A 27129-nucleotide genomic window follows, 5' to 3' on the forward strand; every position below is an offset into this window, starting at 1 on the left:
CAGGCTTAGTTACAGATTAACTGGTTGGTTCTGGGTCCAGAAATAGTTTAGATAATATTAGTGTAGCTAAAAATATGTTAAATTATATAGCAAAAAGCAAACAACTTCAAAAACAAAATTTCAATGGAAGACATTATTTATTACTGGGAATGGAAGGTGGCCTTGGTTTCCAGTACTGACATTAATCCTGTACCTCTATATCTGAATCTGGCCTTGGATACTCATTCTTGCAAATGCAGAAGTATGCTTTTCAAGGAGAAAACGGAAAGAAATGTAGAAAGGAAACGCAATCCCTTATGCCTTCGGCTCCCTCTTGTGGTGTGTCGATGATGATCTGCCTTACGTCTGCTTGCATATATATTATAGTTGTGTCACCAGCAAACGCTGAGGAAGAGGTACTGAATATTCTTTAGGAGTTCCATGAATATATGCACCAGCAGAGGAGATCTTTACCCAGTAGTTAAGAATTAAAAACTTTTGACTGTAATAGCCTTTTCACCAACGCAAAGCGTACTATCTATCCAGCAAGAAGTACGTTTCTTCTTTTCCTTTATTTCATTTGATAGATATATATTTGTATATACACACAGTACAATATTTTTCTTTTGTGATAGAGAAGAAATGATAGTTTTCATTGCTGGTCGCTCATTAAGTCAACAGATTCCAGTTAATAATGAAAAAAATTAAACATTTAATATCAAAAGCACCTTCAAATATCGTCTATACATTTTAGTATCCAGTATATAGTAAGGATTTGTTTGTATTTTATGAAAACTGTATTTGAATAGACTATTTTTACTCTCATACATTAGAGTACTATTCATATCAGGCATGGAGTTTAAAAGGACATCTTGAGGTCCCTAGTAGCTCTTCACAAGAACCACGCATAGGTCACTTGCACAATCACTGTGTATGTTTCAAACCAGGGCTTAATCATCAGCAAAGTCAAGATGCAATTAGCATGTTTAAGAACACATTACTTTGTTCTTCAACAACAGGTCAGGGTATGGTCCTTGATGTGAAGAAATACATAACATCTTTGTAAAACAATATCTGACCTAGGCGTAATAGTATTGAAATTCCTAGAGCTATTCATCCCTTAATCTTTCTGTATAAAAATAATTCAGTTTAGGCATATATTGCACTATTTTTCTCATGCCAGATAGCTCTCACCCTGCATTATCTGTTCTTTTTTGCTTATCTAAGAATACACTAAGATTTTAATTTCCATGGAAAACCTAGGAATAGGGCAATAAACACACATAAGGTGTGCAGTAAGGGGATGTCTATAATATCAATGATAATCTCAGAGGCATTCACAAAGGAAACTACACATTGGATTTGGAAATCATTTTCTCCAGTAGATTCATCATTCTCTCCTGTAGCTGTAAGCTTTGAACTTGAATGATGTTTTGCTGATCCAGAATCCTGCGTACTTCTCTACAGGTTTCTTCCATAGCTCTGCTCAACTTCTTTTGTTCTTCCAACATAGCCTCCATTAATTTTAGCTTCTTCTTTTGAAAGCTGCAGCTTTGCATTTTCCTTTTCTTAACTGGCCTTTCTTCAGTTCTGAAACAGAAAGATTTGTTTACAATTAAAATCACATTTATGGAAAAGGAAAAAAAACCAAAAAGCTACGTTAGGACCTAGGACAAGCTATAACTAAGTTCGATTAATAAAAAATGTTCTCCAATAAATTCACTCTCAGAATTGTGCCAAAACAGAAGTATTTATTCCACTGTTTTATAACATTACTGACTGTAAAAATAGGTTTTAAAATCTCATCATTTTTAACAAGATTTTTTTCCCACAGAATCCTAGGTATAACATTGTCTTTTTATCTTGCTTTTTACGTGCTGAGTTTCTAAACTGTGCTGGGGGAGTCTTTTTGCTCACATGGTCATTGTAGTTCAAGCTGTGAGTGAACTACTCATCTGAAAAACTTCCAGTTACAGATGGGCAACTTCCTTTCAATCTTAGCATGACAGTCTATGTATCTAGAGTCCCCAGCATCAAAGTTATCCAATGATGGGTCTCAAATTCCCTTTACGCAAACAGCAAGCTCAGCTGTATTCTGCCAAACACTGCATTCTTTCCAGGGGAAATCTAGTAAAAGCACAGTTTTGAGCAGAATGCCATGTCAACAACTTGTAGATTTCAAGACAACCTTGAATGAGGACATCAACCTAGCACTAGAGGAATGTTTTTACTGATGTGAAGAAGGAGAGTCGGGAGGGAGGTCACTCAGCTGTGACAACTCTGTATTACATTTCCATATATGTTCTTATCCTACTTGACATTCAGTTCTCTGTGCAATAAAAATAAACAGACCTAAGAACCTGGAAGACTTGCTGCAAATATAACAAAAAGACACAATTCCCTTGACATTTCCGGGTGTAGTAAAACACAGAGGGTGAAGCCTATGAAAAGAAATAAGTGGATTGTGTTAAATGTTATTAAAATCTTAGAGGAAGAAGAATAGAATAGATCTTGAAGGAAGCTACTTCACTACTGCTTGGTCATACATCCTCCTATGCACAGGTAAGAAACCATGACTGCTATGTACCAATCTGAATAATAACCCATTTTTAATGAAAAAGAACTATCAGTGACCTGAAAACAAATATTAGTATTAGAAATGGAAGATCTTCATCGTTTGAGGACTGAGAATCAGAACAACTATGTCTTCTGATAAACACAGGCTCATTCAAGTACAGTCAAATGCATCCATGAATATATCCTAGAGTTTATCCTAGTTTTGCCCATCCGAGAGTAGGCCTGGAAACAATAATCCAAACTTGTTAGGTTGATTCTTCTTCCAGCGTTACACCCTCTCAGTTGCGTGACTGACAGATAATTTTATTGTTACAGTTAAACCCTCACAAACTCATGATAAGATCTGCAGGACCAACTTTTTCCTGCCAGAAAACTGTAACCAACTCTTATTTCACACCACTCTGGATGAAAAATGAGACCAGTGAAGTCTGAAGTACATAGCCTGCCTTCTGCTAAAATGCTGCCTTCCAGACAACTCCAATCTTATCAGAAAAGGAAACACATTTGCATTCTCAACCAAGCATTTACTTTGAAAAAATGCCATTCTTCATTTTATATAATGTACGCAATGTTCTTTCAAACTGCATGAACAGCATTTCAGTGTCCATGGCAATATTTACTTTGCAACTTTTCACCATTTTAATAATAGCTGAAGCCAGGGAAATCTCATACCATTACTCCTACCAAAAAAACAAAACAACAAAAAACCTAGAGCAAGCCAAAAATCATCTAAGCAAAATGTGGTAAGAGATACAACGCTGCAGCACTATCATGAACATGCCTGTACTCCTATCACAAACACACTACCTCCTATGAGCACAGACATACATGCTGAATTTTGGCAATACTAAATGCCTTTTTGCCCAGTCCTCCTTCCCTTCCAATCTCTCGTGAAAGAAGAAAGAAATTGCCCAAATTCAGCAGAATGGGAAACGTAATCCAATTTGTGATTTACAGGAAAGCTGCAAGAGCCATTAGAGAAAAATGCTCCAGGATTTCCCTTTTGAGATAACAGATCCCATTCATTCTGTGAAATACTAGAAGGCGGGGAAAAAAAACATTAGATGCTACCTCAGCTTGTAAGAAAGTAAGCTTGATGAGCTCTCTGAATGTTCATCTTCAAAGCACTCTTCCCTTCCTTCGTATGTAAACTGATTATATGGCAAATACAGAGGTGTAGACTTAGCTGATGGTGACTGCGAGGCCTCTGTCTGTGATGTAGAAGGACCTGGTTGCTGATTTTCATGCATTTTCACATCACTGTGGTCTGTCACTTTGGATAAGATCCTATCAATGGTTTTGTAGTAAGGCCAGTCTGGTGCAACAGTTTCACTGTCAGTCATGCATTTTAATTTCCTGCAAGAAAAGGCATACAGCATTAGAGCTTGTTTTCTTTTTTAAGTACTCTTCATATAGATCTTCTATATGAGTATTTCCCATTATGAGTATCAATGTCTACAAATATCATTCATATTCTCCTCCTCACTTTGACTAAAAGGTCAACATCACCCGTTAGAACATTCCAGTAACAACAATAAGATATGGATGCCTGCTTATCTGTTACAGGGTAAAGATCAGTATGGGAAGAAATATAGCTTCATTTATTTAAAATAATTATAATAAAGCAGTTAATAATGCATTATAAACAGTAAACAAAAAGATTACAGTTGAAGAACTGTCAGCCATGACCTTGTCCCTCACATAAGTTTTGTTATAAGATTTATCATTGAGTCCTAATGTGAAGTTCACCCATTCAACATCCACTGTTATTTTATTCACTTTTTTTTTTTAATATTTTATTGAGAAATAAAAAACCTGAGGTGAACAGACACATGTCAAAGACACTCCACTGGCCAGCTAATATCTCAGAATTTCCTCCTGTTTGCTTTTTGCCTTTCCCAGATGCGATCTTTAAGTTAGTCTAACCAAAAGTTCATCAAAGGAAGAAAACAGGGAAGGCAAGATTGATGACGAAAGCTCCATTTTCATGAACCAGGTTTCATTTACATTAAAAAAAAGAAAAAAAAAAAGAAGAAGAAAAAAAAAAAAAAAAAAAAAAGAAACAAATCCAAATCCAATTCTCCCAGCTATGAAGAGGTTTCAATTTGCAGGGAAAAAAAAAAAAAAAACAGATGAAAACGATTCCTGGACACCTGGCCCAGCCTTTTTTCTTGAAGCCTTCCACATTTTCCCTCCTCTTAATCCATCCTGCCCACATCAGTCCCAGAAAGGATAGAATTAAGTAACAACATGTAAACACAATAAAAATGCTGCCAAACTTAAAAGTGGGAACTTGAAGTTCTTCCTTTTAGACACCACTGAGCTTAGGCTAAGGGGAAATCCACCAGTGAGAAAAGAAGGCAGAAAGATTTGCTTAGATTTTGCAGACATTTAAGGATTCTTCTTTTTTTTCTTGTCCTTGCAAGGTCTGATGAGCTTTCCCAGCTTTTTGGGAAAGTCTTTCATAGCAAAGCCTCCACAGCTGTCTGTTTTTTTTCATGCCCTCTATGCATTCAGAATTTTAATTTCATACATGTTTCGCAACCTGCTGCTGCGATTTCATAGTCAGAGAATATCTAGCACAACTTACAAACTCATCTATATCCATCAAGTACAGACACAGAATAGCAAAATATGGGGCTCAAAGCAACCATCATTTGATACTGATTATTTTTGTCTAATTGTTCAGACTATTTGTATGCCAAACATATCAATTATGCCACTATAAGCTTCTAGCTGGGTCTACATTTCCCATTTTCTTGTCCATGTTAAAACCTTCAGTCCATTTAAGCATTTTACAGTATCGTCCTCAGATACTCGTTGAATGCATTCGCCATGGTCTGTCATCCTCATGGATAAGACAGCAAAAAGCCATGCATGAGCACATCCCTGTCATGTCAGAGCAGTCCCACAGTTGGATTAAGACATCACCAGACATGGTTTGAGCCTTCAGAATGGCAAAACATTCTCCCAAAAAAGACAAGAAATCTCAGATGTGGTACTCTGCCAACTTTGTTCCGGGGCAGGCAGAGGACTCGTGTTAAGCCTGGTGTCAGCCAGCTCCCCCATGTCCGTGTGCAGAACTGCTGCCCAGTCAGTCCACCTTCAATCTGTGCAGAGGATTCAGTTGTCCCTGGGACAGGATTTGGGGCACCATAATATAAAAAGGACATAAAACTACTACAGAGCATCCAAAGGAGGGCTATGAAGATGGTTATGGGTCTAGAGAGCAAGATGTAGGAGGAGCAGCTGAGGTCCCCTGGCTCATTCAGCTCACAGCAGAAAAGGCTGAGGGAATGCCTCTATTTGGTTTAAGCTCAAAGAAGGCAGCTCCATCCAGCATTATTTTGCCTTGAATCAGTGTCCTGATGACTATTCTGAATACATTAACTTCCAAGCACTATTATGTTTATCACTATTCTTCCTTTATTTTTATTATATCATCCTGAACTAAATGTTAATTTCCTTACTTCAGCAAAACTTCTCAGGAGCAGGTATTTTGCCCAGTTATATCAGAACTTTGGTTTCTTGTGTTTGAGCTCAGCTATGTGCCTAGACCCCATTTTTGCTAACACTCAGGATTTTGAAGGAGAGCTGTAGTTTGTTACCTGCCCACACAGTTCTAGGACTGCAGCTATACAAATCTAGGTATTTCTATGGCTCTGATTGCACTGGATGGGTACAGATTCTTCTACTTCTGTCTATTTAACATAGCTCTCGGCTAAAAGAAATAAGAAAGTTATCATTATCAGAAGGTTGACATGAGAATTTCATTAGCTTAAAAGCAGCACCAGCAGCAACCAACTACCTGCATGGAGTCTGGCTCATATACAAAGGAAAAAAGATGAAATAGATAAAGAGATGAGAAGATAATGGGCAAGGGAGCATCTACTCCAGAAAACAGGTAGGAATACTGTGAGCAGTGGAGGAAAACAGGGAGAACAAATCAAATAGATAACTTGGCAACATTAAGATCAAGCTTCAGGATTCACTGATTATTTTGAAACAAACCAGAAAACTGAGAGAGACAGCTGAGAGCTTCCTCCTGCACCAAGATAAGTAACCCTGGCAGAACTGAAGTCTAAGGCAAAGATGCATTTACTGCTCCCAGTCAATCATTATCATAAATAATCACAACAGGTTGTAGTTGCATCCAAAATGTAAAGCTGCTTTTCTCTTTGTTTTCCTTTTGTGTGGCTTTGTTTCATGTTTCTTGTTGGTTTTGTTTTCTTCTTGAAAAGTGAAGAAGTTAGAAAGAAATAGGACAACATTTTTCAACTCTCTGAAAAGGTAGATAATAACAGGAGAAGGGGAAATGGTTTTAAGTTGAAGGAGGGAAGATTTAGGTTGGATATCAGGGGGAAGTTCTTTATTATGAGAGTGGTGAGGTGCTGGCACAGGCTGTGGATGCCCCGTCCTTAGAGACATTCAAGGCTGGGTTATATGGGGTGCTGGGCAGCCTGGTCCAGTATTAAATGTGGAGGTTGGCTGCCCTGCATGCAGCAGGGGGGTTGGAACTTGATGATCCTTGAGGTCCTTCTAACCTAAACCATTCTATGATTTACACTGGGATGCAGCACTTTGGAAAAGAGAGGAAGACAAGCCAAACATTCAACATTCATTGAAAACATAAATTGGGCAAATCATTGCCTGAGTGAGTGAGCAAGGCAGAAAAATAAGGTAGGAGTAAGTGAGAAAGTGAACAGAGTTTGCAAAATAAATTCCTGCTGAGTTTATCTGGACCTGTCACAGTTTCATGAGGCTCTATTAAAATCCAGCTGAGAGCAGAGGCAATGGAGAGCTCTCTCCAAAAACTGGCATCAAAGTTGAGTTTCCAGGGGACAAATTTCTGAAGTATGAAAAATACTGTTACCCAGTTAATCTGAAAGATGGCTGTGAGTCTTATTGGAGGGAAGTGAACAAATTAATGGGTTTTGAAGTCCTACTGCCAAAACATTCCTCAGAATGGACTGCAACACCAGCTGAGTAATTTGTGCTGCCGTTGACCTTCCTTCAGACTTTGTTCTCTGTGCCTATTATCTGCCTTCTAAAGTAAAATTATTACAATATTATTACAATATTACATTGTAGAGAGTTTTTAAAAATCATTAAATCATTATGTCATCAGTAAAGATGACAATTTGCTTTTTTTTTTTTTTTTTTCTTTTTTCACTCTCTGCTCAACACACTATTGCTTTTTTATTATTACAGTATTTGATATTACTGCTTGCCTTAAGGAATGGATACAAGATTCATCTCTCGGGGTTTCTGTGAAAAGCTTTCGAAATAAATAATAAATAGCAACTGTTTATGAGCTAGTCAATGGGGGAGGGAAAGAAAGATGTATGAAAGTACAGTCCTTAAGTTGTGCATCTGCTATAAATTATCGAAATTAAAGAGAAAGCTGGTAAAATATTCAAATTTAACTTTCTGCATTAAATTTGATTCACTTACATTTCATCATTTGCTGTAGCACAGGTCAAATATTTTACTTGCTTAATGTCACAGAGGATAGCAATGAATTACACAAGCAACAATAATTAATTGCTATCATGTACACATGAAAACAAAAAAATAAACTGATCACATATTCAAATCGTGAGACTGATTCAAATTTACCAATCGCTAACATTAATTGACTGTGATTCAAATCAAACAGCAACAGCTGCATCCTATTTCCTAGGCTTTGGGAGGGCGATGTTACTGAAAACAATAAATTTGCATTCACACAGCTCTTATTTTTAAACATCAGAGGGAATCAGTCAAAACTGAGAATGACTGTACAAGCTTTCCAAACCCTGTTTTGTTTCTATACAGTGCATTAAGTGCAGTATATTAGCACTGATGAGGAAGTTCTTTCTTTCAGAATGACTAATGTCAGGGTTATATGTGCTGAATGCCCCAAGTAGCCTATATAATAGGAAGAATTCAGCAAATACTCTAAGTGATGCTGAAGTGCAAGTAATGGCATACTAATCCCAGCAAAACTTCTGATACTCAGCACATCTGAAAGACAACTTGAATTCCAGCAGGCCTGGCTCAGCCCCTTGTCCCTTCTGACAGACACAGTGGGACGTTCATGCATCTTACTCCCCAGGTGATTTTAAAAATCAAGTTTAAAACCTGTTGGTTGCTCTGCCCACAGGAAGCATTTCAGCTTCAGGTGCGATTCCTAAAAGCAGAATTTTACCCAAATGTACCTGCAAAAGTTTTCCTTCCGGATGTGCAAAATTTTCCACTTAGACAAGCTAACTATACATTATATCCCACAGTGGATTTAATTGTTCCTTAATATATGGAAACTTTTGGATAAGGTTGTTTAACCTTGAAAGATTCCTCCAAATGCACTTGGGCTACCATAATGCAGGGGAGTGCAGATCGTCATCATACTGCCTCCATTCTGACAAAGGTCCGTATGAAATACTTGAAGAAACATGTTGATATTTTTTGGGGGGGGAATTCAACTGGAACAGTACTTGTTTCCTTTTCCATTGACAGCAATATCCTGACATCCACTATCTTTTATGACTCTAATTAGAAGACAAATGATGCCTGTATTTTTATTTAATAAATCTGATCTTTCATGAGAATAATAAAACAACCTACCACTCCGTTGGTCTTGGTGACTGTCAGTGGTAATGAGTTCCACATGCTCATTATGCAGCGTAATACAAACTTACATGGCTTTTCAACTAGTTTTACATTTCTTACCTTGCAGTTTCAACAACTTCTTGTATTATGGTAAAAGAAGTGCCTGCTTTGTATTCTCAAAAATTGTGCAGTATGTTTTCACACACCTCTACAACTCGTTTCTGATTTTGGGGTTTTTTTTTCCAAGCAAATCACAGACTTTCCCATTTCTCTTAATGAAGAAAGCTTTCCACATCTTATCCCAATCATGTTTTCTAAACAGCTTCCCATTCACTTGTCACCTTGTTGAAATGTAGGGCGTTCAGAAATAAGCATAATTCCAGGAGGGAATAATGAGTATGATAGATTTATATAATGGCATTGTAACATTTGCATGATGTTTTTACTACAGACTTGGAGGAATGAGATACGATAGCCCTAAAATTGTGTTAGTGCTCAGAAGCTCACATGCTCTGAGCTACCCCTGAACTAACTTTGTCAGCACAGCATTCCATATGGGATAAAAAGATGCAGCCAGGAACCTGGGCGAACACCTGGGCTGTTAGCTCAGCCCAAGCTCCAGGCCACCATTGGCACTGATGTATTTCCATTAGCTGCAGCTTATGCAATACCTGCTGGATAAGTGCTCCTCCCCTACTTACGTATATGTTTGTCTCACTTTGGCTTTTTCAGCACTGTGAGTAATGGCTTTCATTGGGCAAAACAAGCAAAACAATATAGAACTGGATCAGAAGTCTAGGGGATCCTCAGAGTGGAAAACAACATTATGTCTTCACCATTATAAATGTGTTTACTATTTTAGATCCTTTAATATTTCAGAGAATTAATAATTGTTTCAGAGAGGTCCCAGGATGTGACTTGGCAGCAAGAACACTTACCACTGAACTTTGCTAACAGCTAGGAAAAATATTCAAGTACTCCTATTCCTGCTAAAGGAAAAATACACATAGATGTGTATACTCTTACATATATGTGTGCACTCATAAATAGTTTGCAGGGCAAAAAAAAATGTTTGCCTTTATGAAATTATGTCACAACACTATGTAACACTATTTTCTGATTAATTATTCTACTCTTGTTCATTTCTGACTATCAAAGTAGAGACCATAGCAACTTTATGACACTACAGTTGCTTGATGCAGTGGGAAGAAATCACCACTTGGTGCAGGACAAAGCTGAGGCTTTGCTATTGATGCTACATTCCCACATTTGGCTTGCTAACTCTACGTCATAATTATAGACTCTCTCAGATGACTTTACCCACTTTCAGGATATTTTTTCTTCATTGCAGAGTGCAGCTGTGATGTGTGGAAATACACAAAGATAAAGCACTTTAAGTACATTTCTTTAAGTATCCTCCAGACACCAAAATATAGATTAAAACTCAGGTGCCTCAAAGCAAAGCCAGCAGTCAGTGGTAACTAACATCATTTGGTTTCACCACAATGTTTTCTTTTCTCACATGCCAACAAAAAGCCTCCAGAAAACGATGAATTTTAAGTCATATCTTATATTTGTCCCTGGGTTTTCTATCACCTCCCCTTGAAAGCAAAGCAAACAAACCTGCGTTGGATAGAAACAAACAGTATAGGAGATGCATTTCAAGTCCAAGAGCCCCGTGATGGCGCAAGGCACTTTTATAAATCTCATAAATTAGCATCTTAATCAATGAGCGGGGAGCCGCAATGCACTGCAAAACAGAGCAGCAGCACGACAACACGCAGCAGAAGCAATCTCAGAAGTTCACAGAGACATAAGATTTTTTTTAAGCACTGCATTTCCACACACGCGCGCACACACACGCAGACTGCATGGGTGTGAGGGGTTCATTTCTTCCCTTCCCCCGCTGAAACTTTAAAGGAAAAACATTAATTAGAAAAGCTGAGACGGTCTGACTGATGATAACACTGAAAATTTAGAACAAAGGCTGACAGAGATAGCCTATTGTGCTTGGCAATTACGGCACTTCAATATTGCGCGGTGTTGCTAGCTAGACACCTGTAAAATCCTGGTGCTGCGAGCTGTGCTGCTCAGCAGGAAGGCTGCAGATCTAGCAGGCTAAGCAGGGGCCTGGGAGCCAGCAGCTCCCAGCTCTGCAGCTGAGTGGCAACTGCTGGGCAATGCAGGGCAGAAATGGATCGTGCTTCCAGCCTTCTCACTCAGTCTGGGAGAAGAAAATTACAAGGATTACCACAGGGTTAGTCAAACATTTTAGAGGCATTAGCATCTGCTGGGAAACGTGGATTTAATATTATGAAAAATGATGTTAAACATTGTGCTCGTGGGTCTTACAAATGCAGGAGGACACTCAAAGTTAAGGGGTTTACAGGATTCTCCCTAGTTTTCTATGTGATGAGCAGTGTCTGCATTAAGTACAGGAGGATGCCTTACAGAGAAGCAAGCAGTTTTAACATGGTTGCCTGCTGTAATAACCTTTTTTATTATTAATATGAGCTTTGAGGAGAGATTAAATAAAAGAGTCACATATTTGATTTTCTTGCATTACAAGCACATGGCTGAAATCACCACTCAGGATTTCCAGTATGAGGCAGTTTGTGCCTCGCAGAGATAAAAATTTTAGAAAAAGAGAAAAGAAAAGAAAAGAAAAAAAAAAAAAAAAGAGAAAGAGAAGCATTTGTTTCTGCTAAGTTCCAATTCCTTTTCCCCTCAAAGCAACAAACGTCTCTCGTTTTCCAAGCCAACTTCCCCTCCTGCTCCATCTCATCTCCTCGCAGCCACCTCCACCCTCCCCCAGCTCCTCGGGAGCGGTATTGACGGTGCACATCGATCCCCTCCCTGCAGATATAGCAGCGCTGCCTATAATTACAGCAATGTGTGTCACTCAGCAATAAGGCATTCCATTATTCCCGGCCCCTTGAAGTGTAACCCTTCAACTCACACGAATAAAACCCAGGAGCTTCGTTCCCCAAAAGCATTGTTCAGTATTTATTATAAAGCAAGCAAAACTTTGCCTTGTCACACCGACCCTCTCTGGCCACTTCTAACTGCAGGAGTTTCCTTGCAAGCAGCTGCTGCCAGGCTGACACAATCACCAAAGAGAAAAAAAAATCTGCTTTCCCATTAACTGCATTTCCATCCCTCTACATCATAACACCGCGAGTTAATTACGACGCGACAAAGTTGTCCCGGAGTTTGCAATGAAATGGGGGAAAAATGAAGCATGACGTAACAGCGATGGCGAGAGAGAATTTTAAAAGCGATACGAACAATCTTTAATCTCTTATCTACACATTTGCTGAAGGATACTTCTTTCTGAAAGGCAAACAGCGCAGCCTTGCCCCTGCTAACATCTCTTAAAATAAAAAGAATTAACTGAAGCTTACCTGTACTGGAATGTCATATTTGTAATTTTTATCTTTATTTCCTCTCCGTGGCGAATTTCTCCCGTCATTTCAAAGAGTTTGTTAGCCATTTTCTCATAAACTTTGGCATTCCTTTTAGTTTGTTTCAGTTCATCAAAAAATTCTTCCCAGACCAGCATTAAACCTCTCATTTCTGCATCAGTCCAGTTTCTGGCCCTCCTGTGTTTCTCAGTCTGAGAAGAGACAATGTAACTGGGAATTTCTGCTGCAGCCATTGCTGACTGACCTAAAAGGGTTTTAAAAGAGGACACTTAATATAGATTGAGTTTTTAGCTTAGGTTTTTGTAGTGCAAGACATGCATATGTGGATAAAGAATTTGAATGACAACAGAACATATGAAACCTTTTTGCAACAGCTTGAAGCTTGAGTGCACAAAATGGGGCCTACATCTGACAGGCAGGAATTTAGTTAAAAGCTTTTAAACAGAGAAACGTCATTTTGATGTCACGTTTCCATAGCAACAGAGCAACTGCATAAGCTACAACAACAAAAACCTTTTAACTGAAAGCCAAAGAATCAGGACAAAGTTGACAGGCCATCAATATTAAAGCTTTTAAACACTTTAGGTTTAACAAAAAAAAAAAAAAAAGAGAGAGAGAGAGAGAGATCTATGCAGCCTTTGAGAAGCTACTTTTAAGTTTCTACTTCTTTCTCAGCTTTCCCTTACCTTTTAGGCAGACAATCTGCTGGCGGGGGGTCATGGTCGCCTGAACGAGCTTTTAAGTTGCGCCTTGACAGCCTCTCTGGGAGGCTGCAAGGACTGAGGCCATGTACACACACACACACACACACACACCAAAAAAAAAAAAAAAAAAAAAAAAAAAAAAGCTTTTTTCTTTTTTGCAAAGATACTCTGCAAAAAGAAAAAAAAAAGCATCAGCCAGCTTCATGGCAACTATACATCTCCCAGCTAATCAATGTTGGAGCGGGCAGCCTCATTAAAAGGGTGCCTGCGTCTGTTTTTTAAGCACATGCACAAAATACCGTTTAAGTGTTTAAATATAGAGAGAAATGCATATGCAATTTTAATACAAAGCCACTTTTTTTTTTTTTCTTTTTTTCTTTTTCTCCCTGAGATGTTGTGCTGCTGATAAGCGTGTACTGCAGTCCTGTCAGGATGAATTTGCCTTTGTAGGTATGTATTACTCTGTGTATTTTGTATTCCTGGCAATTTAGATGCTATTTATGCAGCCTGTGTTCTGCCTTAGGACTGCAGCAGAAGCATTTCACCTGCTTTACGGGGAACCTAAAAGGATTATTCAACGAGTTAAAAAAAAAAAAAAAAGAAAGAAAAAAGAAAGCTGCAAGATGCTTAGAACTGTGAATAAATTGCTTTGCTGTAAAACAAGCATTCTGAGCTGGGTTTTATACAGGGCTGAATTCTGCCAGCAGTTATACTGGAAAAGCAGCACCTATTCATCATATTAAACAGAGTGTACCACGAGCAGAGGGCCACATCCTGCCCCACGTACATCTGTGTAGGCAGTGCCTTTCCCAAAGCAGTGAGATGCATGAAAGCATTAATTGGAGCAGCACGAGCAGCTAGAGAGAAAGATGTTAATTCCCTGCAGTGCAAATACCGCTGCGTTACGTAAAATATAAATAAATAAAGCACGGACCTTTCTTCTTATTATTCTCTCTTTCAGCATATAACAGCAATAGGGACCTCACTGCAGGGCACTTCCTGAAGATTAATGGCAGGCAGGGGTTAATGGCCTGAGGCTCACCCAGTCAGTCGTTAATCCCCAGGAAATGTTCTGTGCCTCAATCCTTAATGCTTAAGTATCCTATAAATTGTAAGTCTTCTCATAACCACATCCTTGATCTTAACAATAGTTTAAAAATGCACAGCTTGGTTTGCATCCTGGGCATGGCAAGGAGAGCACATCATGTTCCTAAAGGTACACTATTAAAATCTGTGATGTTTTTTTTTCCTTCTTTGCATTTCACATTTTCTGCTGTTTATCACAAAACCAAGGAATAAGGTGGGAGATCACACATACTGCACACAGGAAGACTTCTACTGATCCAGCCCTCACCGATCTCTGTTAGAAATATACCTGCTGAGTCATTGCCTTCCTCAAAGAAAAGGGGAAAAAACCACCTAGCTTCCAAATAACTCCTTTTAACTAGTGATAGGACAGCCTAGCAACTATTACCTTTGAAATGTGTAAATAGCAGCATATGTTGTTGATCTTGCATGGTTTGTCTCTTGGGTGGCCAGCTGGGAGACATCACATGATCAGGGGACAGATGGTGGTCAGAAGAGGATCAGCTGGTGACACAATCATTTTATTAATTTATCGTTTTGTTTTGAAATTCCTGTCACTTAACCTTGGGCTCCGTGCAGCTCTATCAGTACAATCGTACCAAATTCTGTTGACTACATCCATAGCCAGGACAAGTTTAAGAAATAAATATGGTGTTGAAGACGAAAACACCGTGGGTCTCTTTTAAGAGAGACTGGGGCTGTTCAGGGGCTGATGTACACTACTGTCAAGAAAAGGTTGCTTTTCAGCTTTTAATATTCTATTAGAGGTTTGTTTGTCTCCTCCAGTTTTTAATCCACCTGGACTGTGAAAACAGTGATAAACACTGCTGTGGGGGGAAGTTATGCATGGTCTCTCCTTTAAAGATTTTTTTAATCCAGTTTCTAGCTCAACCATCAGAACATGATGGGTCAGAAAGCCTGTCCAGTGGCAGCCAGTTTGTTCTGTGTTGGTCCACAGACATTCCTCTTCTCATCTACATGTGCTGGGCACATGTGGGACTGTTCCTTCCACATAGCCCTGCCTGCGGGGCTGTGCCCCCATGGAAGGGAGGCCACAATTGCCCTGAATACACATTTCTTACTTCTCTCTATGCTGTTTCCTATTAGGGTTAATTGACAGATTGATATAGTGGCATAGTGCTATTTAACATCTGTTAAATAAAAGAAATGCTTTCAAATAATGCCTCCCTTATTCCCCTCCCTTCAGCACCAGAAGGGAATCTAAGTTTCCAACACTCAAGTTTTTAACCTGTCCTCTGAGAAAGTTATCACTATTAATTATAGAGACTCTGCCTCCTCTGCATTGCTGAAGGGCACATGCCCAGTGGTTGGTGTAGTGCCTATTTGCCAATGGGGACCTGAAAACAAGAAAAGGGATCTTTTTACCCCAGAAATCCTCCCTAAACTTCTCCCAAGAGCCGAGGAAAGAAAAATATACCTCTCTATGAAACGCACCTATCTGCTGACCACTCTGCAGATCTGCTGTTAACCCCTATCCTGGACACTGAGTCTAGGGGAACAAACCTGAGAGGAAAGACATCCTGTAATGGATCTCAGTCCCTAGAATTGGGGGACTTGGGGAAGGAGCTCTAATAGCAACTTTAATCCACCAGCCAGATAAAATTGGTCATCTACCTCAGGACTGGTTGTTCACCAATCCAAGCATAACTGCTAGCCAGATGAGCTGCTCCTCTGCCAAACCCAATGCACTGATGCACATCACTCACATGCTCCATCTGGCTATCTCCAATGAGCCCTCCAGCACCAGCCTGGCATCAAATAACCAAACTGAAGCGGTTGCTGTTCTTATAGCGAGGATGCTTTTCCTCTTAGAAGCTATATGGGAACTGCTGAATCACAGCCTAAACCTCTGATTGATCACCTGAGGTAAGCAATGGGTCAGCCACCTCTTCTAGACCCATTTAAGAGCTGACTACCAGTGGGACAGGATCTCTTCTGGAGATCCCTCCTCTGGAGTTTTGCAGCAAGCCCAGGATGCAGGTAAGCTTTCTATCTATTCTCTTTTTGTTATTATAATCTGCTTTGCCAAACTCTCTTGTTTATTTTGTAATTATAACATCTTCATATTCATTGAATATACAGAAGCCAATGAAATAAATACCAGAGCTACTGAGTACACCTCTGTAAAAATAACCTCCCTGTATAGCTGAATGCCTTCTCCATTCTCCTCTTCATAATCCCTCTCTTTGTGCAGTGACAAATACAGAAGAACATTCACCTCAGTGCACCTGAAGATCTCATTCATGCCCTTTCTTTCAGCACACTCCTGTTCCTAAGAGCTCAAGAAATCATGAACCTAATGATCTTCTCCACAAACTGTCTAAACCTGCTGCCTTTTTTGCAACCATATATTAGCTTGAGTAACATCTCTCACAACTGCTCCACCTTTCATGGTAATATTAAAGATAATGTCAGCCAACATCGGGACACCAAGTGTGTGACAAGAATAATTTAAGACAGGTCAGAGATAAGCTTTATTAACTATGATCATAATAAGAGAGCATACAGACAGCATCTCCCCTTGGTTCTCCGCCTAGTAATCACAGAGACCCAATTGCTTCAGAAGTAAAAAAGGAAGAAGTGAAGGAAAACAACCATTTCAAGGTTACCAAGGCCAGATATCCATCCCTGGGAGAGATGGACTCAGGTAGCTTGCTAACTGCCACAATTCTAAGAAGGAAAGGAACCAAACAGTAAGTGTGGGATGATTTGAGGAGATGGATGTTGGAGGAGCCTGTAGGAGTGGCACACGCAGTATTATCTGAGCTCAGAGGTAAGAGCTGGAAACAACCAGAAACTGCTACCTTCTGGTACAAATGTTTGCTCTTTTAGTTGGGATTGATTTCTTAGCCAGACATCTCAAATCTTAAACAATTTTGCCACCACATTAACAAAATCCAAGTGCCCAAAAGGGCAGATGGGGATCTAATGAAGTTCACCTATAGATGTTTCTACCACAGTGTTCAGCTTCTTAAATCCTAACGTATCTGTTGACAGATACATTTAGGTTGGACATCAGGGGGAAGTTCTTTACCCAGAGAGTGGTGAGGTACTGGAACAGGCTGCCCAGAGAAGTTGTGGATGCCCCGTCCTTGGAGGTGTTCAAGTCCAGGTTGGATGGGGCCCTGGGCAGCCTGGTTTAGCATTTAATGTGGTGGTTGGTGGCCCTGCATGTGACAGGGGGGTTGGAGATTCATGATCCTTGAGGTCCCTTCCAACCCTGGCCATTCTGTGATTCTGTGACAGTACTTCAGTGATCTGCACTGACTGCATACACAGCCCTCAGCTTTGCAAGTGTGGGATAATGCATGCCAAATAAAACTTCCTTTCACCAAACTTTGGGGTAAGGATTTTTTCCCTTGCATTTGCAGGGAGATAACATTGTAGTCAACCATCAGAGCTCAGCCCACAAACCCTCAGTCATTAAACAGTGACTACATAAGAGCACGTCTGATCCTGATGTTAAGGACTGTGGTACAAGTTGGGCAGCAACCCCATGGCAAGATAGTATTTATTCTATGACAGCCTAAGATATTTCTCCAATTTATTTCTGATATCCAGAAGGATGGCTGCCTCTACAGAGGTGCTGTCACAGGAAGCTGCCTATTTGGATTTCAGAAATGAAAGTGCATTACTTTGGGTTATTTTTAAGTCAGCTAAGACTTTAAGATCTGAACCCAGTTTAAGCAACACTGTCAGCAAACGCCTTTTTAGGCTGTTCAGGCTCCAAGCCTCTGAGCAGTGCTGCTGGAGGAAAAGGTCCCTGCTGGAGGGTGCATGGATATTTCAGTAGGATGTCCTGTAATGTCACATATAAATCTAATAGCAAGCTTGTTTGCACCCTTCTGTGTTTTGGGCAAGATGTAGAAAGAAAGGTTGCTTAAGGCACAGGCCTGTCAATGCTCCATGAGCTCTTCAGTATGGCTCATGAGGAGAGTAACACAAGCAAGCAATAACTAAACCTTGAAACAGGATTGTCACTGCAGAGCATATGTTCATCCTCTGGTTACTTCAGTGCAGACACGTATAAAAGTATTCACCTGTTTAAAAACAAAAGCAGTTGTTGGTGCTTACACAGCAATGGAATACTGAGTTTTAGGCACAAAAAAAGCTGTCTGCACATTTTAGGATGCTCCTGGAGAGATCTCATTGTGTCCTTCCAATACTTGAAGGGAGCTTATAAGCAGGAAAGAGAGCAACCAGACCTCGGCAGGGGGTCAGATCTTGATGATCTTTAAGGTCTTATTGCAAAGACAAAATGAATTTATTCAGACTGAGGAACTACAGTATGCGTCTCACAGTACATTAAAAGGACAGTCCACTTTGTCAGAAGGTCTACAAACTAACAGGGGCCCACCACAAAGGAAACAATAGAGTGGGAACAGGATAGACCTGGACAGACAAGTGACAGCAATACATTACAGAGCAAAGGTCACTGAATGGTTGAAGAGCTTTTATGTACGTCTAAAATAAATGTTTTATGCCTGCAAAGAAGCCTGACAACAGTAATGAGTGCTCTGAAGGAAGATACACAGGGCTGAGAAAAGCAAGCCTTCTTTGCAGAGAAGACCTTGATGATTTAAAACTTAGAACAAAAGAAGAGGAAAAAGGAACATTTCCACACAAACACTCCACTACTGAGCTTCGGGGCAGGTTTCCCTGCTGTCAAAGCAGGCAGCCCAGAAGGACAGTTATCTATGAGTTGGAAGAAGCTGGAAAGGTCTTTGATTTCATTTTGATAGGCCACATCCTGCTTGAATTTCACTTTAATCAGAATCATTTCCCCAAAACAATTTGATCTTGCTGAACTGACAGATTCAGACCAAAATAATCTCCTTTGCCTATTTTAGTAGTAACCATGGAAGCCAGCTTTGCACGGATATTCAGTCAGAGGGAAGGATGGAGAGAGGCAGCAGGGTGAACACAAGGTGGGAAATGGGGCTTCAGCATTTTCATGGTGAGACCAGTCAGACCAGGAATCATTAGCAACAGGGGGAATCAGAAGTATGTGGAACTTCAGAAGGAAAATCTCATAGGATGAAGGGAACCCAGGGAATTCACTGCTTGGAGAAACCAGGCATATATAGGTATGCTGGCAGTAATTAGATCAAAAGTTATGGTACTAAGTTTTTGTTTCATCTTACAGTTTTGCAGGGACTTGTGCTTCAGATCCCAGTCTCCCCTCCTATGGGCTGAACAAACCAAGGGACATCAGCCACTCCTCACACACCTTGCCTCTACACCTTTCCCCATCTCCACAGCCCTCCTTTGGATGCTCTCTAAGAGTTTTATGCCCTTCCTACACTTTGGTGCCCAAAACAGCATGCAGTGCTTGACTAGAGGCCACACAGCAGAAAGCAGAGTGGGCAGAACCCAGCACTTATTATCGTTAAACTTCATCTGATTGGTAATTGCTCAGCTCCCCAGTACAGGGAGCAAAGACTGGCTCTATGCCTCACACTCCCAGTTCAACTAATGGCAAGCAGAGTGTTTCTGAGATTTGCTTGCCCTTCAGAAATCATTTGCAGTTTCTTAGCACATGGAGCAACCCTGCAAGATGTAGTAACAGACATGCTCCTTTTCTGAAAGGGAAGCAACAAATCAGATTACAAAGAAAAATCACTCTGTTCCCAATGAATGGTTTCCTGAATCCCTCTGAAAAGAAATTATTTTGGTCCTGCTTACATTCAGGGGTTAGTCAATAAGCTCACTTGCCCATGTTTGGTTGCTAGCACGCAGCACAATAAAATGTGCTAGAAAGCATCTTGTTCATTAAAAACTGCTCCTAAAACACTATGCAAATATTTCTCTTTCAGAAGTAAATTCCTCTGAGAACTTATTCTAAACAGTGCATTTCAGATGCAGCCTTTAATCTGCTGCAGTTTGGATCTGACATGTTTTGCAGAGGAAAAATAAAAAAATCCTTGTTGCGCAGAAGTCTGTCCTTTGCTTTGCACTGAGCAACTTTTCTGCAGCTCAGCAGAAAAGCAGCCAAGCCATGAAAAAGCAGACGATAGCAGTGGGTTTTGTCCATGATTCTGCTGCCCACGGTCTCCTTTCTTCCCCAGAGAAAGAATTAATATCGCCGTTGTAATCCCTTTCTAACAGAAGCACAAAGGCAGCAATTGTGAAAAATAAATACTTCAGGAGGTTATCAATCCATTAGAGAGATGCTCAGCCCCCAGGTTTAAACAGATGAGATCTGGCCAAGTGTAAAGCACTTGGGATTCACACAGGATTCCCGCTAAGCAAGTTTTTACTTCGTTTTGGTAGCTAGCATCACAGCTGTGTTGAATAAATGGGTTCTAGCCTGCTGCTCTTCCAGAAAGGAGAGTGGTTTGGGCCCTTTTCCAGTAACCACCGGCCTTGGAGAATCTGCAGAGCAAGTCACTGGCAAGCCCCTGCCAAAAGCCCAGCCTCACTGCTCAGGGCTTGCTACCGGCTTGGCAGCCTGCTGCATCCACCTAGCAGCCGTCTGCATCCCCTCGCCATCCTCCTGACTTCCTGCCAAAGCCCGCAATGGGAGCAGAGCGTGGGGAGGCTCTCAGCCCCAAGTTTTGAAAAAGAAAAAAGAGCGTACAATCAAAGATATCTGCCAAGCTGAGGAAGGCAGGAGCATCTCCAGCTCTCCTAGGTTTCTGCTCAACGTACCCAGGCTATCCCTGCTCTTTTCCCCTTGCAAAGTTTTGCTCAGCTATGCAGACCCGCAGAGGAAGGTTTACAGGATTAAAAAAATATTTCAGATAAAATATTTAGGGCACCGGAGATTTCCATATCAAGTCATAAAAGATTAAATACTAAAATGTAAATGGTGTTTAGGGTATTATTGCAAGGCAGCTTCAGGAATGGAAATCTTAGAAAAGTGTTTAAATCCATGAAGTTCAAATGTTACTTGTAAAAGACCGGCCTGATCCGAGAGCTGCCAAAAACGTAAGTAAAACCAAACTCACACACACCACTAAGCTTATCAGCTGAGGTAGTTGCTAGTGGAAGTTGAGGTCTTACAAGAGGTAGCTGCAATTCTTGGGACAGACTGCCAAGCACTGCCAGTCATCCCTAAAGGGTTTTGGTGTCCTTTTATGAAAATTGATCACGGTTTTCAAGGAGATCCAACTGCTCAACTGGAATCATCATAGCAAGTAGTGCTTGGTCTTGACTTTATTCCCAATGCTGTGCTCTGAGTTTTTCAGGAAAGCTCAGTTCCTCAATAAGAAACTCTGTGGGAAAGCCAAAAACACTCTGGGTTTCCAGCAGAAGTACGTATTTCCATGTCACCCAACAGAGGCCATGCAGCCATGTGGCCAGTGAAGTCCCGTACTGTCTGCATTTGCAAATGCAGGTTCAGATGATCTACACAAATTCTTCAGCTACCAACACAGTGGATCAGATCTCCAAGATGAACACAACTGGCAACTGAAGTGCTAGCTCTCACACCTTGTGACATGCAGGATAAGGTGTCGCCTCAACATAAAAGGTGTATCGTGATACACATATAATGCTGCTCCTTTTAAGTGGCTTGCCAGTATTTGCAGTCTTCTGAGCTTCTCCATTATGAGAAGGCATTTGAGCCACTTATTTTTGCTAGGATGTTCCAGTTTTGCTCTCTGGACATTCTGGTTTGCTCTCTGGCCATTTCCGTCTTTTGCACCCATCTTTTGCTCCTCCAGCCTGCCTTCTGCCTGGAGACACCACATCTCCTCTTGCTGCTTTCTTCATAAGCTTGGATTGAAATTGCTTGCATGTTTCCCATCAACTCCTGGCTTTTTACAGCTGTTTTCCTTCTGTGTGGCTATCCTCTGTTTATCACACACGGTTCCATTCCAGTCACTCTCTAGCCACCAGGGTTCAGTTTATATTTCAGCTTTAACACACTCCTCTGATTTGTGTATCAGCTTCTATTGTTTCAGCTATCACTAAACAAAGGAGAGTGTGCTCGCTTCCTTCCACGGCCTCAGTGAAAGACAAGAAACTCATCAGTCCGTGGATGAAAGAAATACTTTCTAGCATTTGCACCCAGAAGTATTCCTTCCAGCCTTACAGCTTAGAGTCCAAGAACATCACTCTGCCTCCTTTCATAAATTCTTCTGAACAAATGCAAACCCACAAACAGCTTGTGGATGCAAATTCCTCTACCTCCAACACTAGCTGTCCACTGCCACCAGTGATTTTAAAATCCTCCCCAGAGTTTTTCATTCAACACAGCATTTGGTTTTGTAAGCCAGAGGATATGCCTTGAATAAATATACATCTGCACAGAGAAAAGAAACATGATTTGCGTGCATAAAAATGCCTACTGCAATTTGAGTATTCAGATGCAGAGGCATGCAATGCTGATACTACACCAAAAGCAGCAGCTTTTGTATATTGGTACCTACCACCAGCCATTCCCCAGCTGAGCAGACCATGCAAGCGAGTCACAGAATATCTCTAGTTGCAAGGGATCCACAGGGATCACTGAGTTCAATAGGACTATTTTAAATGTGGCAGAGTCATCATCCATGGAGGTTTTTGAGAAAAGGGTGGACGTCACACTGAGTGATGTGGTCACTCTGATGGCTGGACTAGAAGATCTCGTTGGTCATTCCAACCTTAATGATTCTATTGGTACTATGGCCCTGATTGCTGATAGATTAGTGAGCACTCAATGTTTTTTGCAGCAAAGCTACTCCAATAGGTGAGAAAATAAGAAAACTGAGGAGCTACAGATCCAGTTTTCAGTAGTGCAGAGCCTACCTATTTCCTGCCAAACTCCACAAGAGTTGTTCACACGCAGCATAAATAAGAAACTTAATCCTGATGTTTCAAGGTGGGGGAAGGGGGGCTTAAAACATATGGAACCTAAAACAACACAGATGTAAGTGACAATCCATTCTGAAGATGTAAATAGAGAGAGTCTGTGGCAGATGTGAATGGCACAAGAGAACTCTTATCGTTTCATTCCTAAACATTCAATTGACAGACTTCTGCATAGCCAGAAGTAGATTGTTGGATCCCCATCTTCTAAGCAAATCTTCAATTGCTCAGGAATTTGGGATTATTTGATTATAAAAAATAGCTTTAATGACCGTAGGGCCAGAGATCACAAATCACCATCTGATAGCAGAGAGATCAAGACTAAACAATTTGGATAAAACCAAGTCAGCTCACAAGGCATTATCTCATTCTCTTAAATTATAGAAGTGGTCAGAGTTTTTCATTTGCTGTGCAAACAGAAAGTAATAGTGCATTTCCCACGGGAGGCACTCTTGTGAAACTATTTACTAGAAGCAATCAGGCAGCTCTAAAGGACTTATGGAGGTCAGTTCTCTTCACCTCCTACTTCACTATAAAAGAGTAAAAACTACCTGGCTGTAGCTGTTTTGCTGAGGGTTTCCAAAGAGCTCAACAGCCTGATCAGCCAACCTTCTCATCTAAGGGCATAACAAGTATGACTGCTTTTTGTCAGCCTCTCATAAGCCACAAAAATGAAAATATTCTTTTTCTTTAATATACAGCAGCTTTAACCTAATAGCAATAGTTTTCAGATTTGTGCAACATATTTTGTGCTCTTTTTCCCAAACTGCCTATAATGCCCTGTACCCGTATTCCAGTGGCTGAAGCCACTCAAGGAGACCAACAATGCATAACAGTTGTTGAAAATATTCAATCCTAATGTCATGATTTTCTTCACTTGCAACATCTTTCCTCTCTGCGCACTTTGCTTCATGACAGCTGTAAAGGCAGATTATATTAAAGCTCATGTCTACCTTTTCAAATGATTTCTCATCAAGTCTCAGTGGGAAATAATTGAAGATTAAGCTAATCATTCCTTGAGGCCACTTATAGAGTATTTCATCACTTCTTGTGAATACATTACAAGGAATTTCAGTGAAGTGCTCATCTGCCAGGACCACTGAACACATGAGCTGTGACGGCTGGATGGCCCAGCACACACCTGGGAAATGAGGATTTGGGTCAACTCCAGTACATGGGACAAGACAAAACCCTATCCATTTCTTCTGGCAACAGTAAACGCTTCCAGAGTATCACCCCACCTTTCTGAAAGCAAAACAGCAAGTCTGACACGAGCTGTTCAACATGACATCACATACTCCCAACTAACTTTCTGATCTTCCCTGTCACCTAAAACCTGTACGATACCACATGGCCGTGCCAAAGTGCAGCTACCATAACTTTTGATCCCTGCTGTAACCAGCTGCCACAATAAGCAAGTTCTTTCATCAACCAGTCTGCAGATCCTTTCTTGATCTCAGTGCCTCTCTGAGCATTGTATGCAGTTATCAGATAACTACAACTGACATCCAGACTCCCACCAGCCACTGGGTAAAAGCCAAAACATTGAGCCACAACAGATCCCAAGACAAAAATTAATATGCTTTTTCTGTCTTGCAGGAGTCAGTAAACCAGAGATGAAAGCCAAAAGAAAGGTCCAAAAAGGTTTTGAAGCAGTGCAAAATACCCCCTCGGAATGCGGGAATAAGATAATTCTTTCAGTAGTGAAGGTCCTTAAAGCAGAATCAGACACAACCTTATTAATGTTTGCTTTGACAGAAGTAAACATTTTCAGTTTTCTTCTGCAGATTCTTCTGCTATGAGGCAGAAGAGAATCCATTAGAATGGTCACTACTAATATAGGGAATATTCTTGGAGTGTTTTACGCAGCTCAATACTTTAAATATATTGGAAACTCTATTCTACTCTGCCTCCATATGAGGTTTTTATCTTACAAACAAGAACTCCTTCAGGCAGGCAAGTTCCTGCCTCAGCATTTAAAATACTGCTGGCATTACCAGTTATCAGTCTTAAAGCTACTGGAGTCACTTTCACTTTTAAGATAATTTAGATTTTTCCCACTGCTTTTGACATGCTACAGTAAGGGAAAGCAAGATCAACTTTAGTTCAGATTATGAACATGATGTAATATTGATATTATTCTGCATCCAAAAATGTTCCAGTCAATTCTCTTTCATTCCCAAATGCTCAATCCTGTATGAAACAATAGTAAAACAGTAAGTAGATCTTTTGACTGAGATTTCTGTTTATATTTGACTAATGTTAATTATCTTCAGAGAACCAATATCTGTGCTGCTTCATACAGCACAATACATACGCATACATCTATTACTTTACTTGGCTCTTTTCTAACAGGAACTATGCTAGCACAGGTAATGGCTGAGGAAATGAGGGGATAACTAAAGGGGGAATGAGCCATTGCCTCACAGCAGAACCCCTCAGAAGATAAAAGTGTTTTATTTTCCCTCCAAAATCCAGAAACATTTTGCATGTCCCTCCAGACTCTGCACCATCTTGGGACAAAACTGAGATTGTTAAAAATCAAAACTATTTTTGGATGCCATAAGCTGATTTTCTACATGCTATAATTTTGCATAAGAACCAATAAAAAGAGAAAATATTTTGTCTTTCTTTAAGCAATGTTCTTGTAGCAGGTAGGAGCTCGGGGCATCAATGAGATTACATTTCACTACATGACCATAAGAAGACATGTCCACCACAGGACACCAAAATGTTGGAATCTCAAGACCATGAAAAACATGTTAAAAGCCCACAGCTCTAAAATATATCCCTCACTCTGTTGGTTAATATCTCTGATACATCCACTCACACAGCAATGTCTGAGCGAGTGCATCAAAGGAAAGCAAACAGGTTTCAAGGATAAAACATCAGTCAATTAAAGCCTATAAAAACCCAAATCAGCAATCACCACAAAAAGCAGGTATTATAATGTGAACTCCCCTAGTCACAACGTACAAACCTGTGAAGCAAATCTTTGCAAGGGTCTGCAACAGCGATGGCCTTGACCTCCTCCAGCTGAAGAGGAGACAACACAGCAACTTCTCCACGCACAGAAATTGCTGCCCCAAAACACTCTTCTGCGTTCCTTTGCCCTGATTTTCAGAGGTGGAGCAGTACAGAGGCACGGGCTTGGGAAACAGGCTGCACACACCTGCACATTTATAGCTTTGGGGTTTTTTACGTTGTGGAAGAAAATCTTTGGTACCTGCTGTCCTGGGAATAGAAGATCCTCCATGAGCCTTGAAGTCAATGCAGGACTCGTCACAGCAGATCAACGACCCACAGCAGAACTTCGGATCTGGGGGGGAGAGAGTTCAACAGAACAAGATATTATGCAGGGAGGGAAATGAAGAGGAAAGCAAGAGGATTTCAAGCAATCAAGGAGAAAGGTCAGCTGTACTTTGGCAAGGTTGTCTTATAAAGGTCTAGATGAAGAGGGTCCAGTTCAGTTTGCAAACACCAGCCTTTGAAACAGCATGGAGACATACATTCCCTATGCAGTGCAGTCCCACCATCAACAGCTTGAATAGGTCCAGAAGCTTTCGACAACATAATTCCTCCGTGAAAACTACTCAACCTTAAGCCAAACAATATGACAGACATTCTTATCTGGACATCTTTGCTGCCAGAAGAAGTTCTCTCTCTTAAAAGGGATCCCAACCCCATCCAGTCAAATAATGGACACATTTTTTTCCTGCTTTTCTCTCATCTGCCAAGTATTTCCATTACCATTCAGTCCTTTGTCCTTCAGAGGATCATAAATCATTTTGTAAACGCTGTGGGTCCTGAGGGTATCATTTGATTTACACAAGGAGAGCCCACAGATAACAAGAAAAAAAATTCAAAAGTTTCTAAATGACAGTGAAACTGAAGTAATTTTAAACAGGCAACTGGACATTCCAAAGCTGAAGTCAAACCTGTGCATCCTTCTG

The 27129-nt window shown here is 40.5% G+C and overlaps 1 protein-coding gene across 2 annotated transcripts; it reads right to left on the reverse strand.

Moving 5' to 3' along the window:
• Positions 1-243: 243 nt before the first annotated feature.
• Positions 244-26470, reverse strand: MSANTD1 (Myb/SANT DNA binding domain containing 1). 2 transcript variants are annotated; one of them, XM_042871750.1, is made up of 4 exons: positions 26403-26470; positions 12552-12816; positions 3628-3912; positions 244-1569 (listed from the first exon to the last, which is right to left on the reverse strand). In XM_042871750.1, the coding sequence occupies exons 2-4, from the start codon at positions 12803-12805 to the stop codon at positions 1329-1331; spliced, it is 780 nt and encodes a 259-aa protein (XP_042727684.1). In that variant the 5' UTR covers positions 12806-12816; positions 26403-26470; the 3' UTR covers positions 244-1328. The 2 variants fall into 2 exon arrangements, with proteins under 2 accessions (XP_042727684.1, XP_042727686.1); XM_042871752.1 differs by lacking the exon at positions 26403-26470 and adding an exon at positions 12934-12961.
• Between the last annotated feature and the right edge of the window lie 659 nt (positions 26471-27129).

Source organism: Lagopus leucura, unplaced genomic scaffold, assembly GCF_019238085.1.
Source record: "Lagopus leucura isolate 7727_CA_CO unplaced genomic scaffold, USGS_WTPT01 Super-Scaffold_100004, whole genome shotgun sequence".
NCBI lineage: Eukaryota > Metazoa > Chordata > Aves > Galliformes > Phasianidae > Lagopus > Lagopus leucura.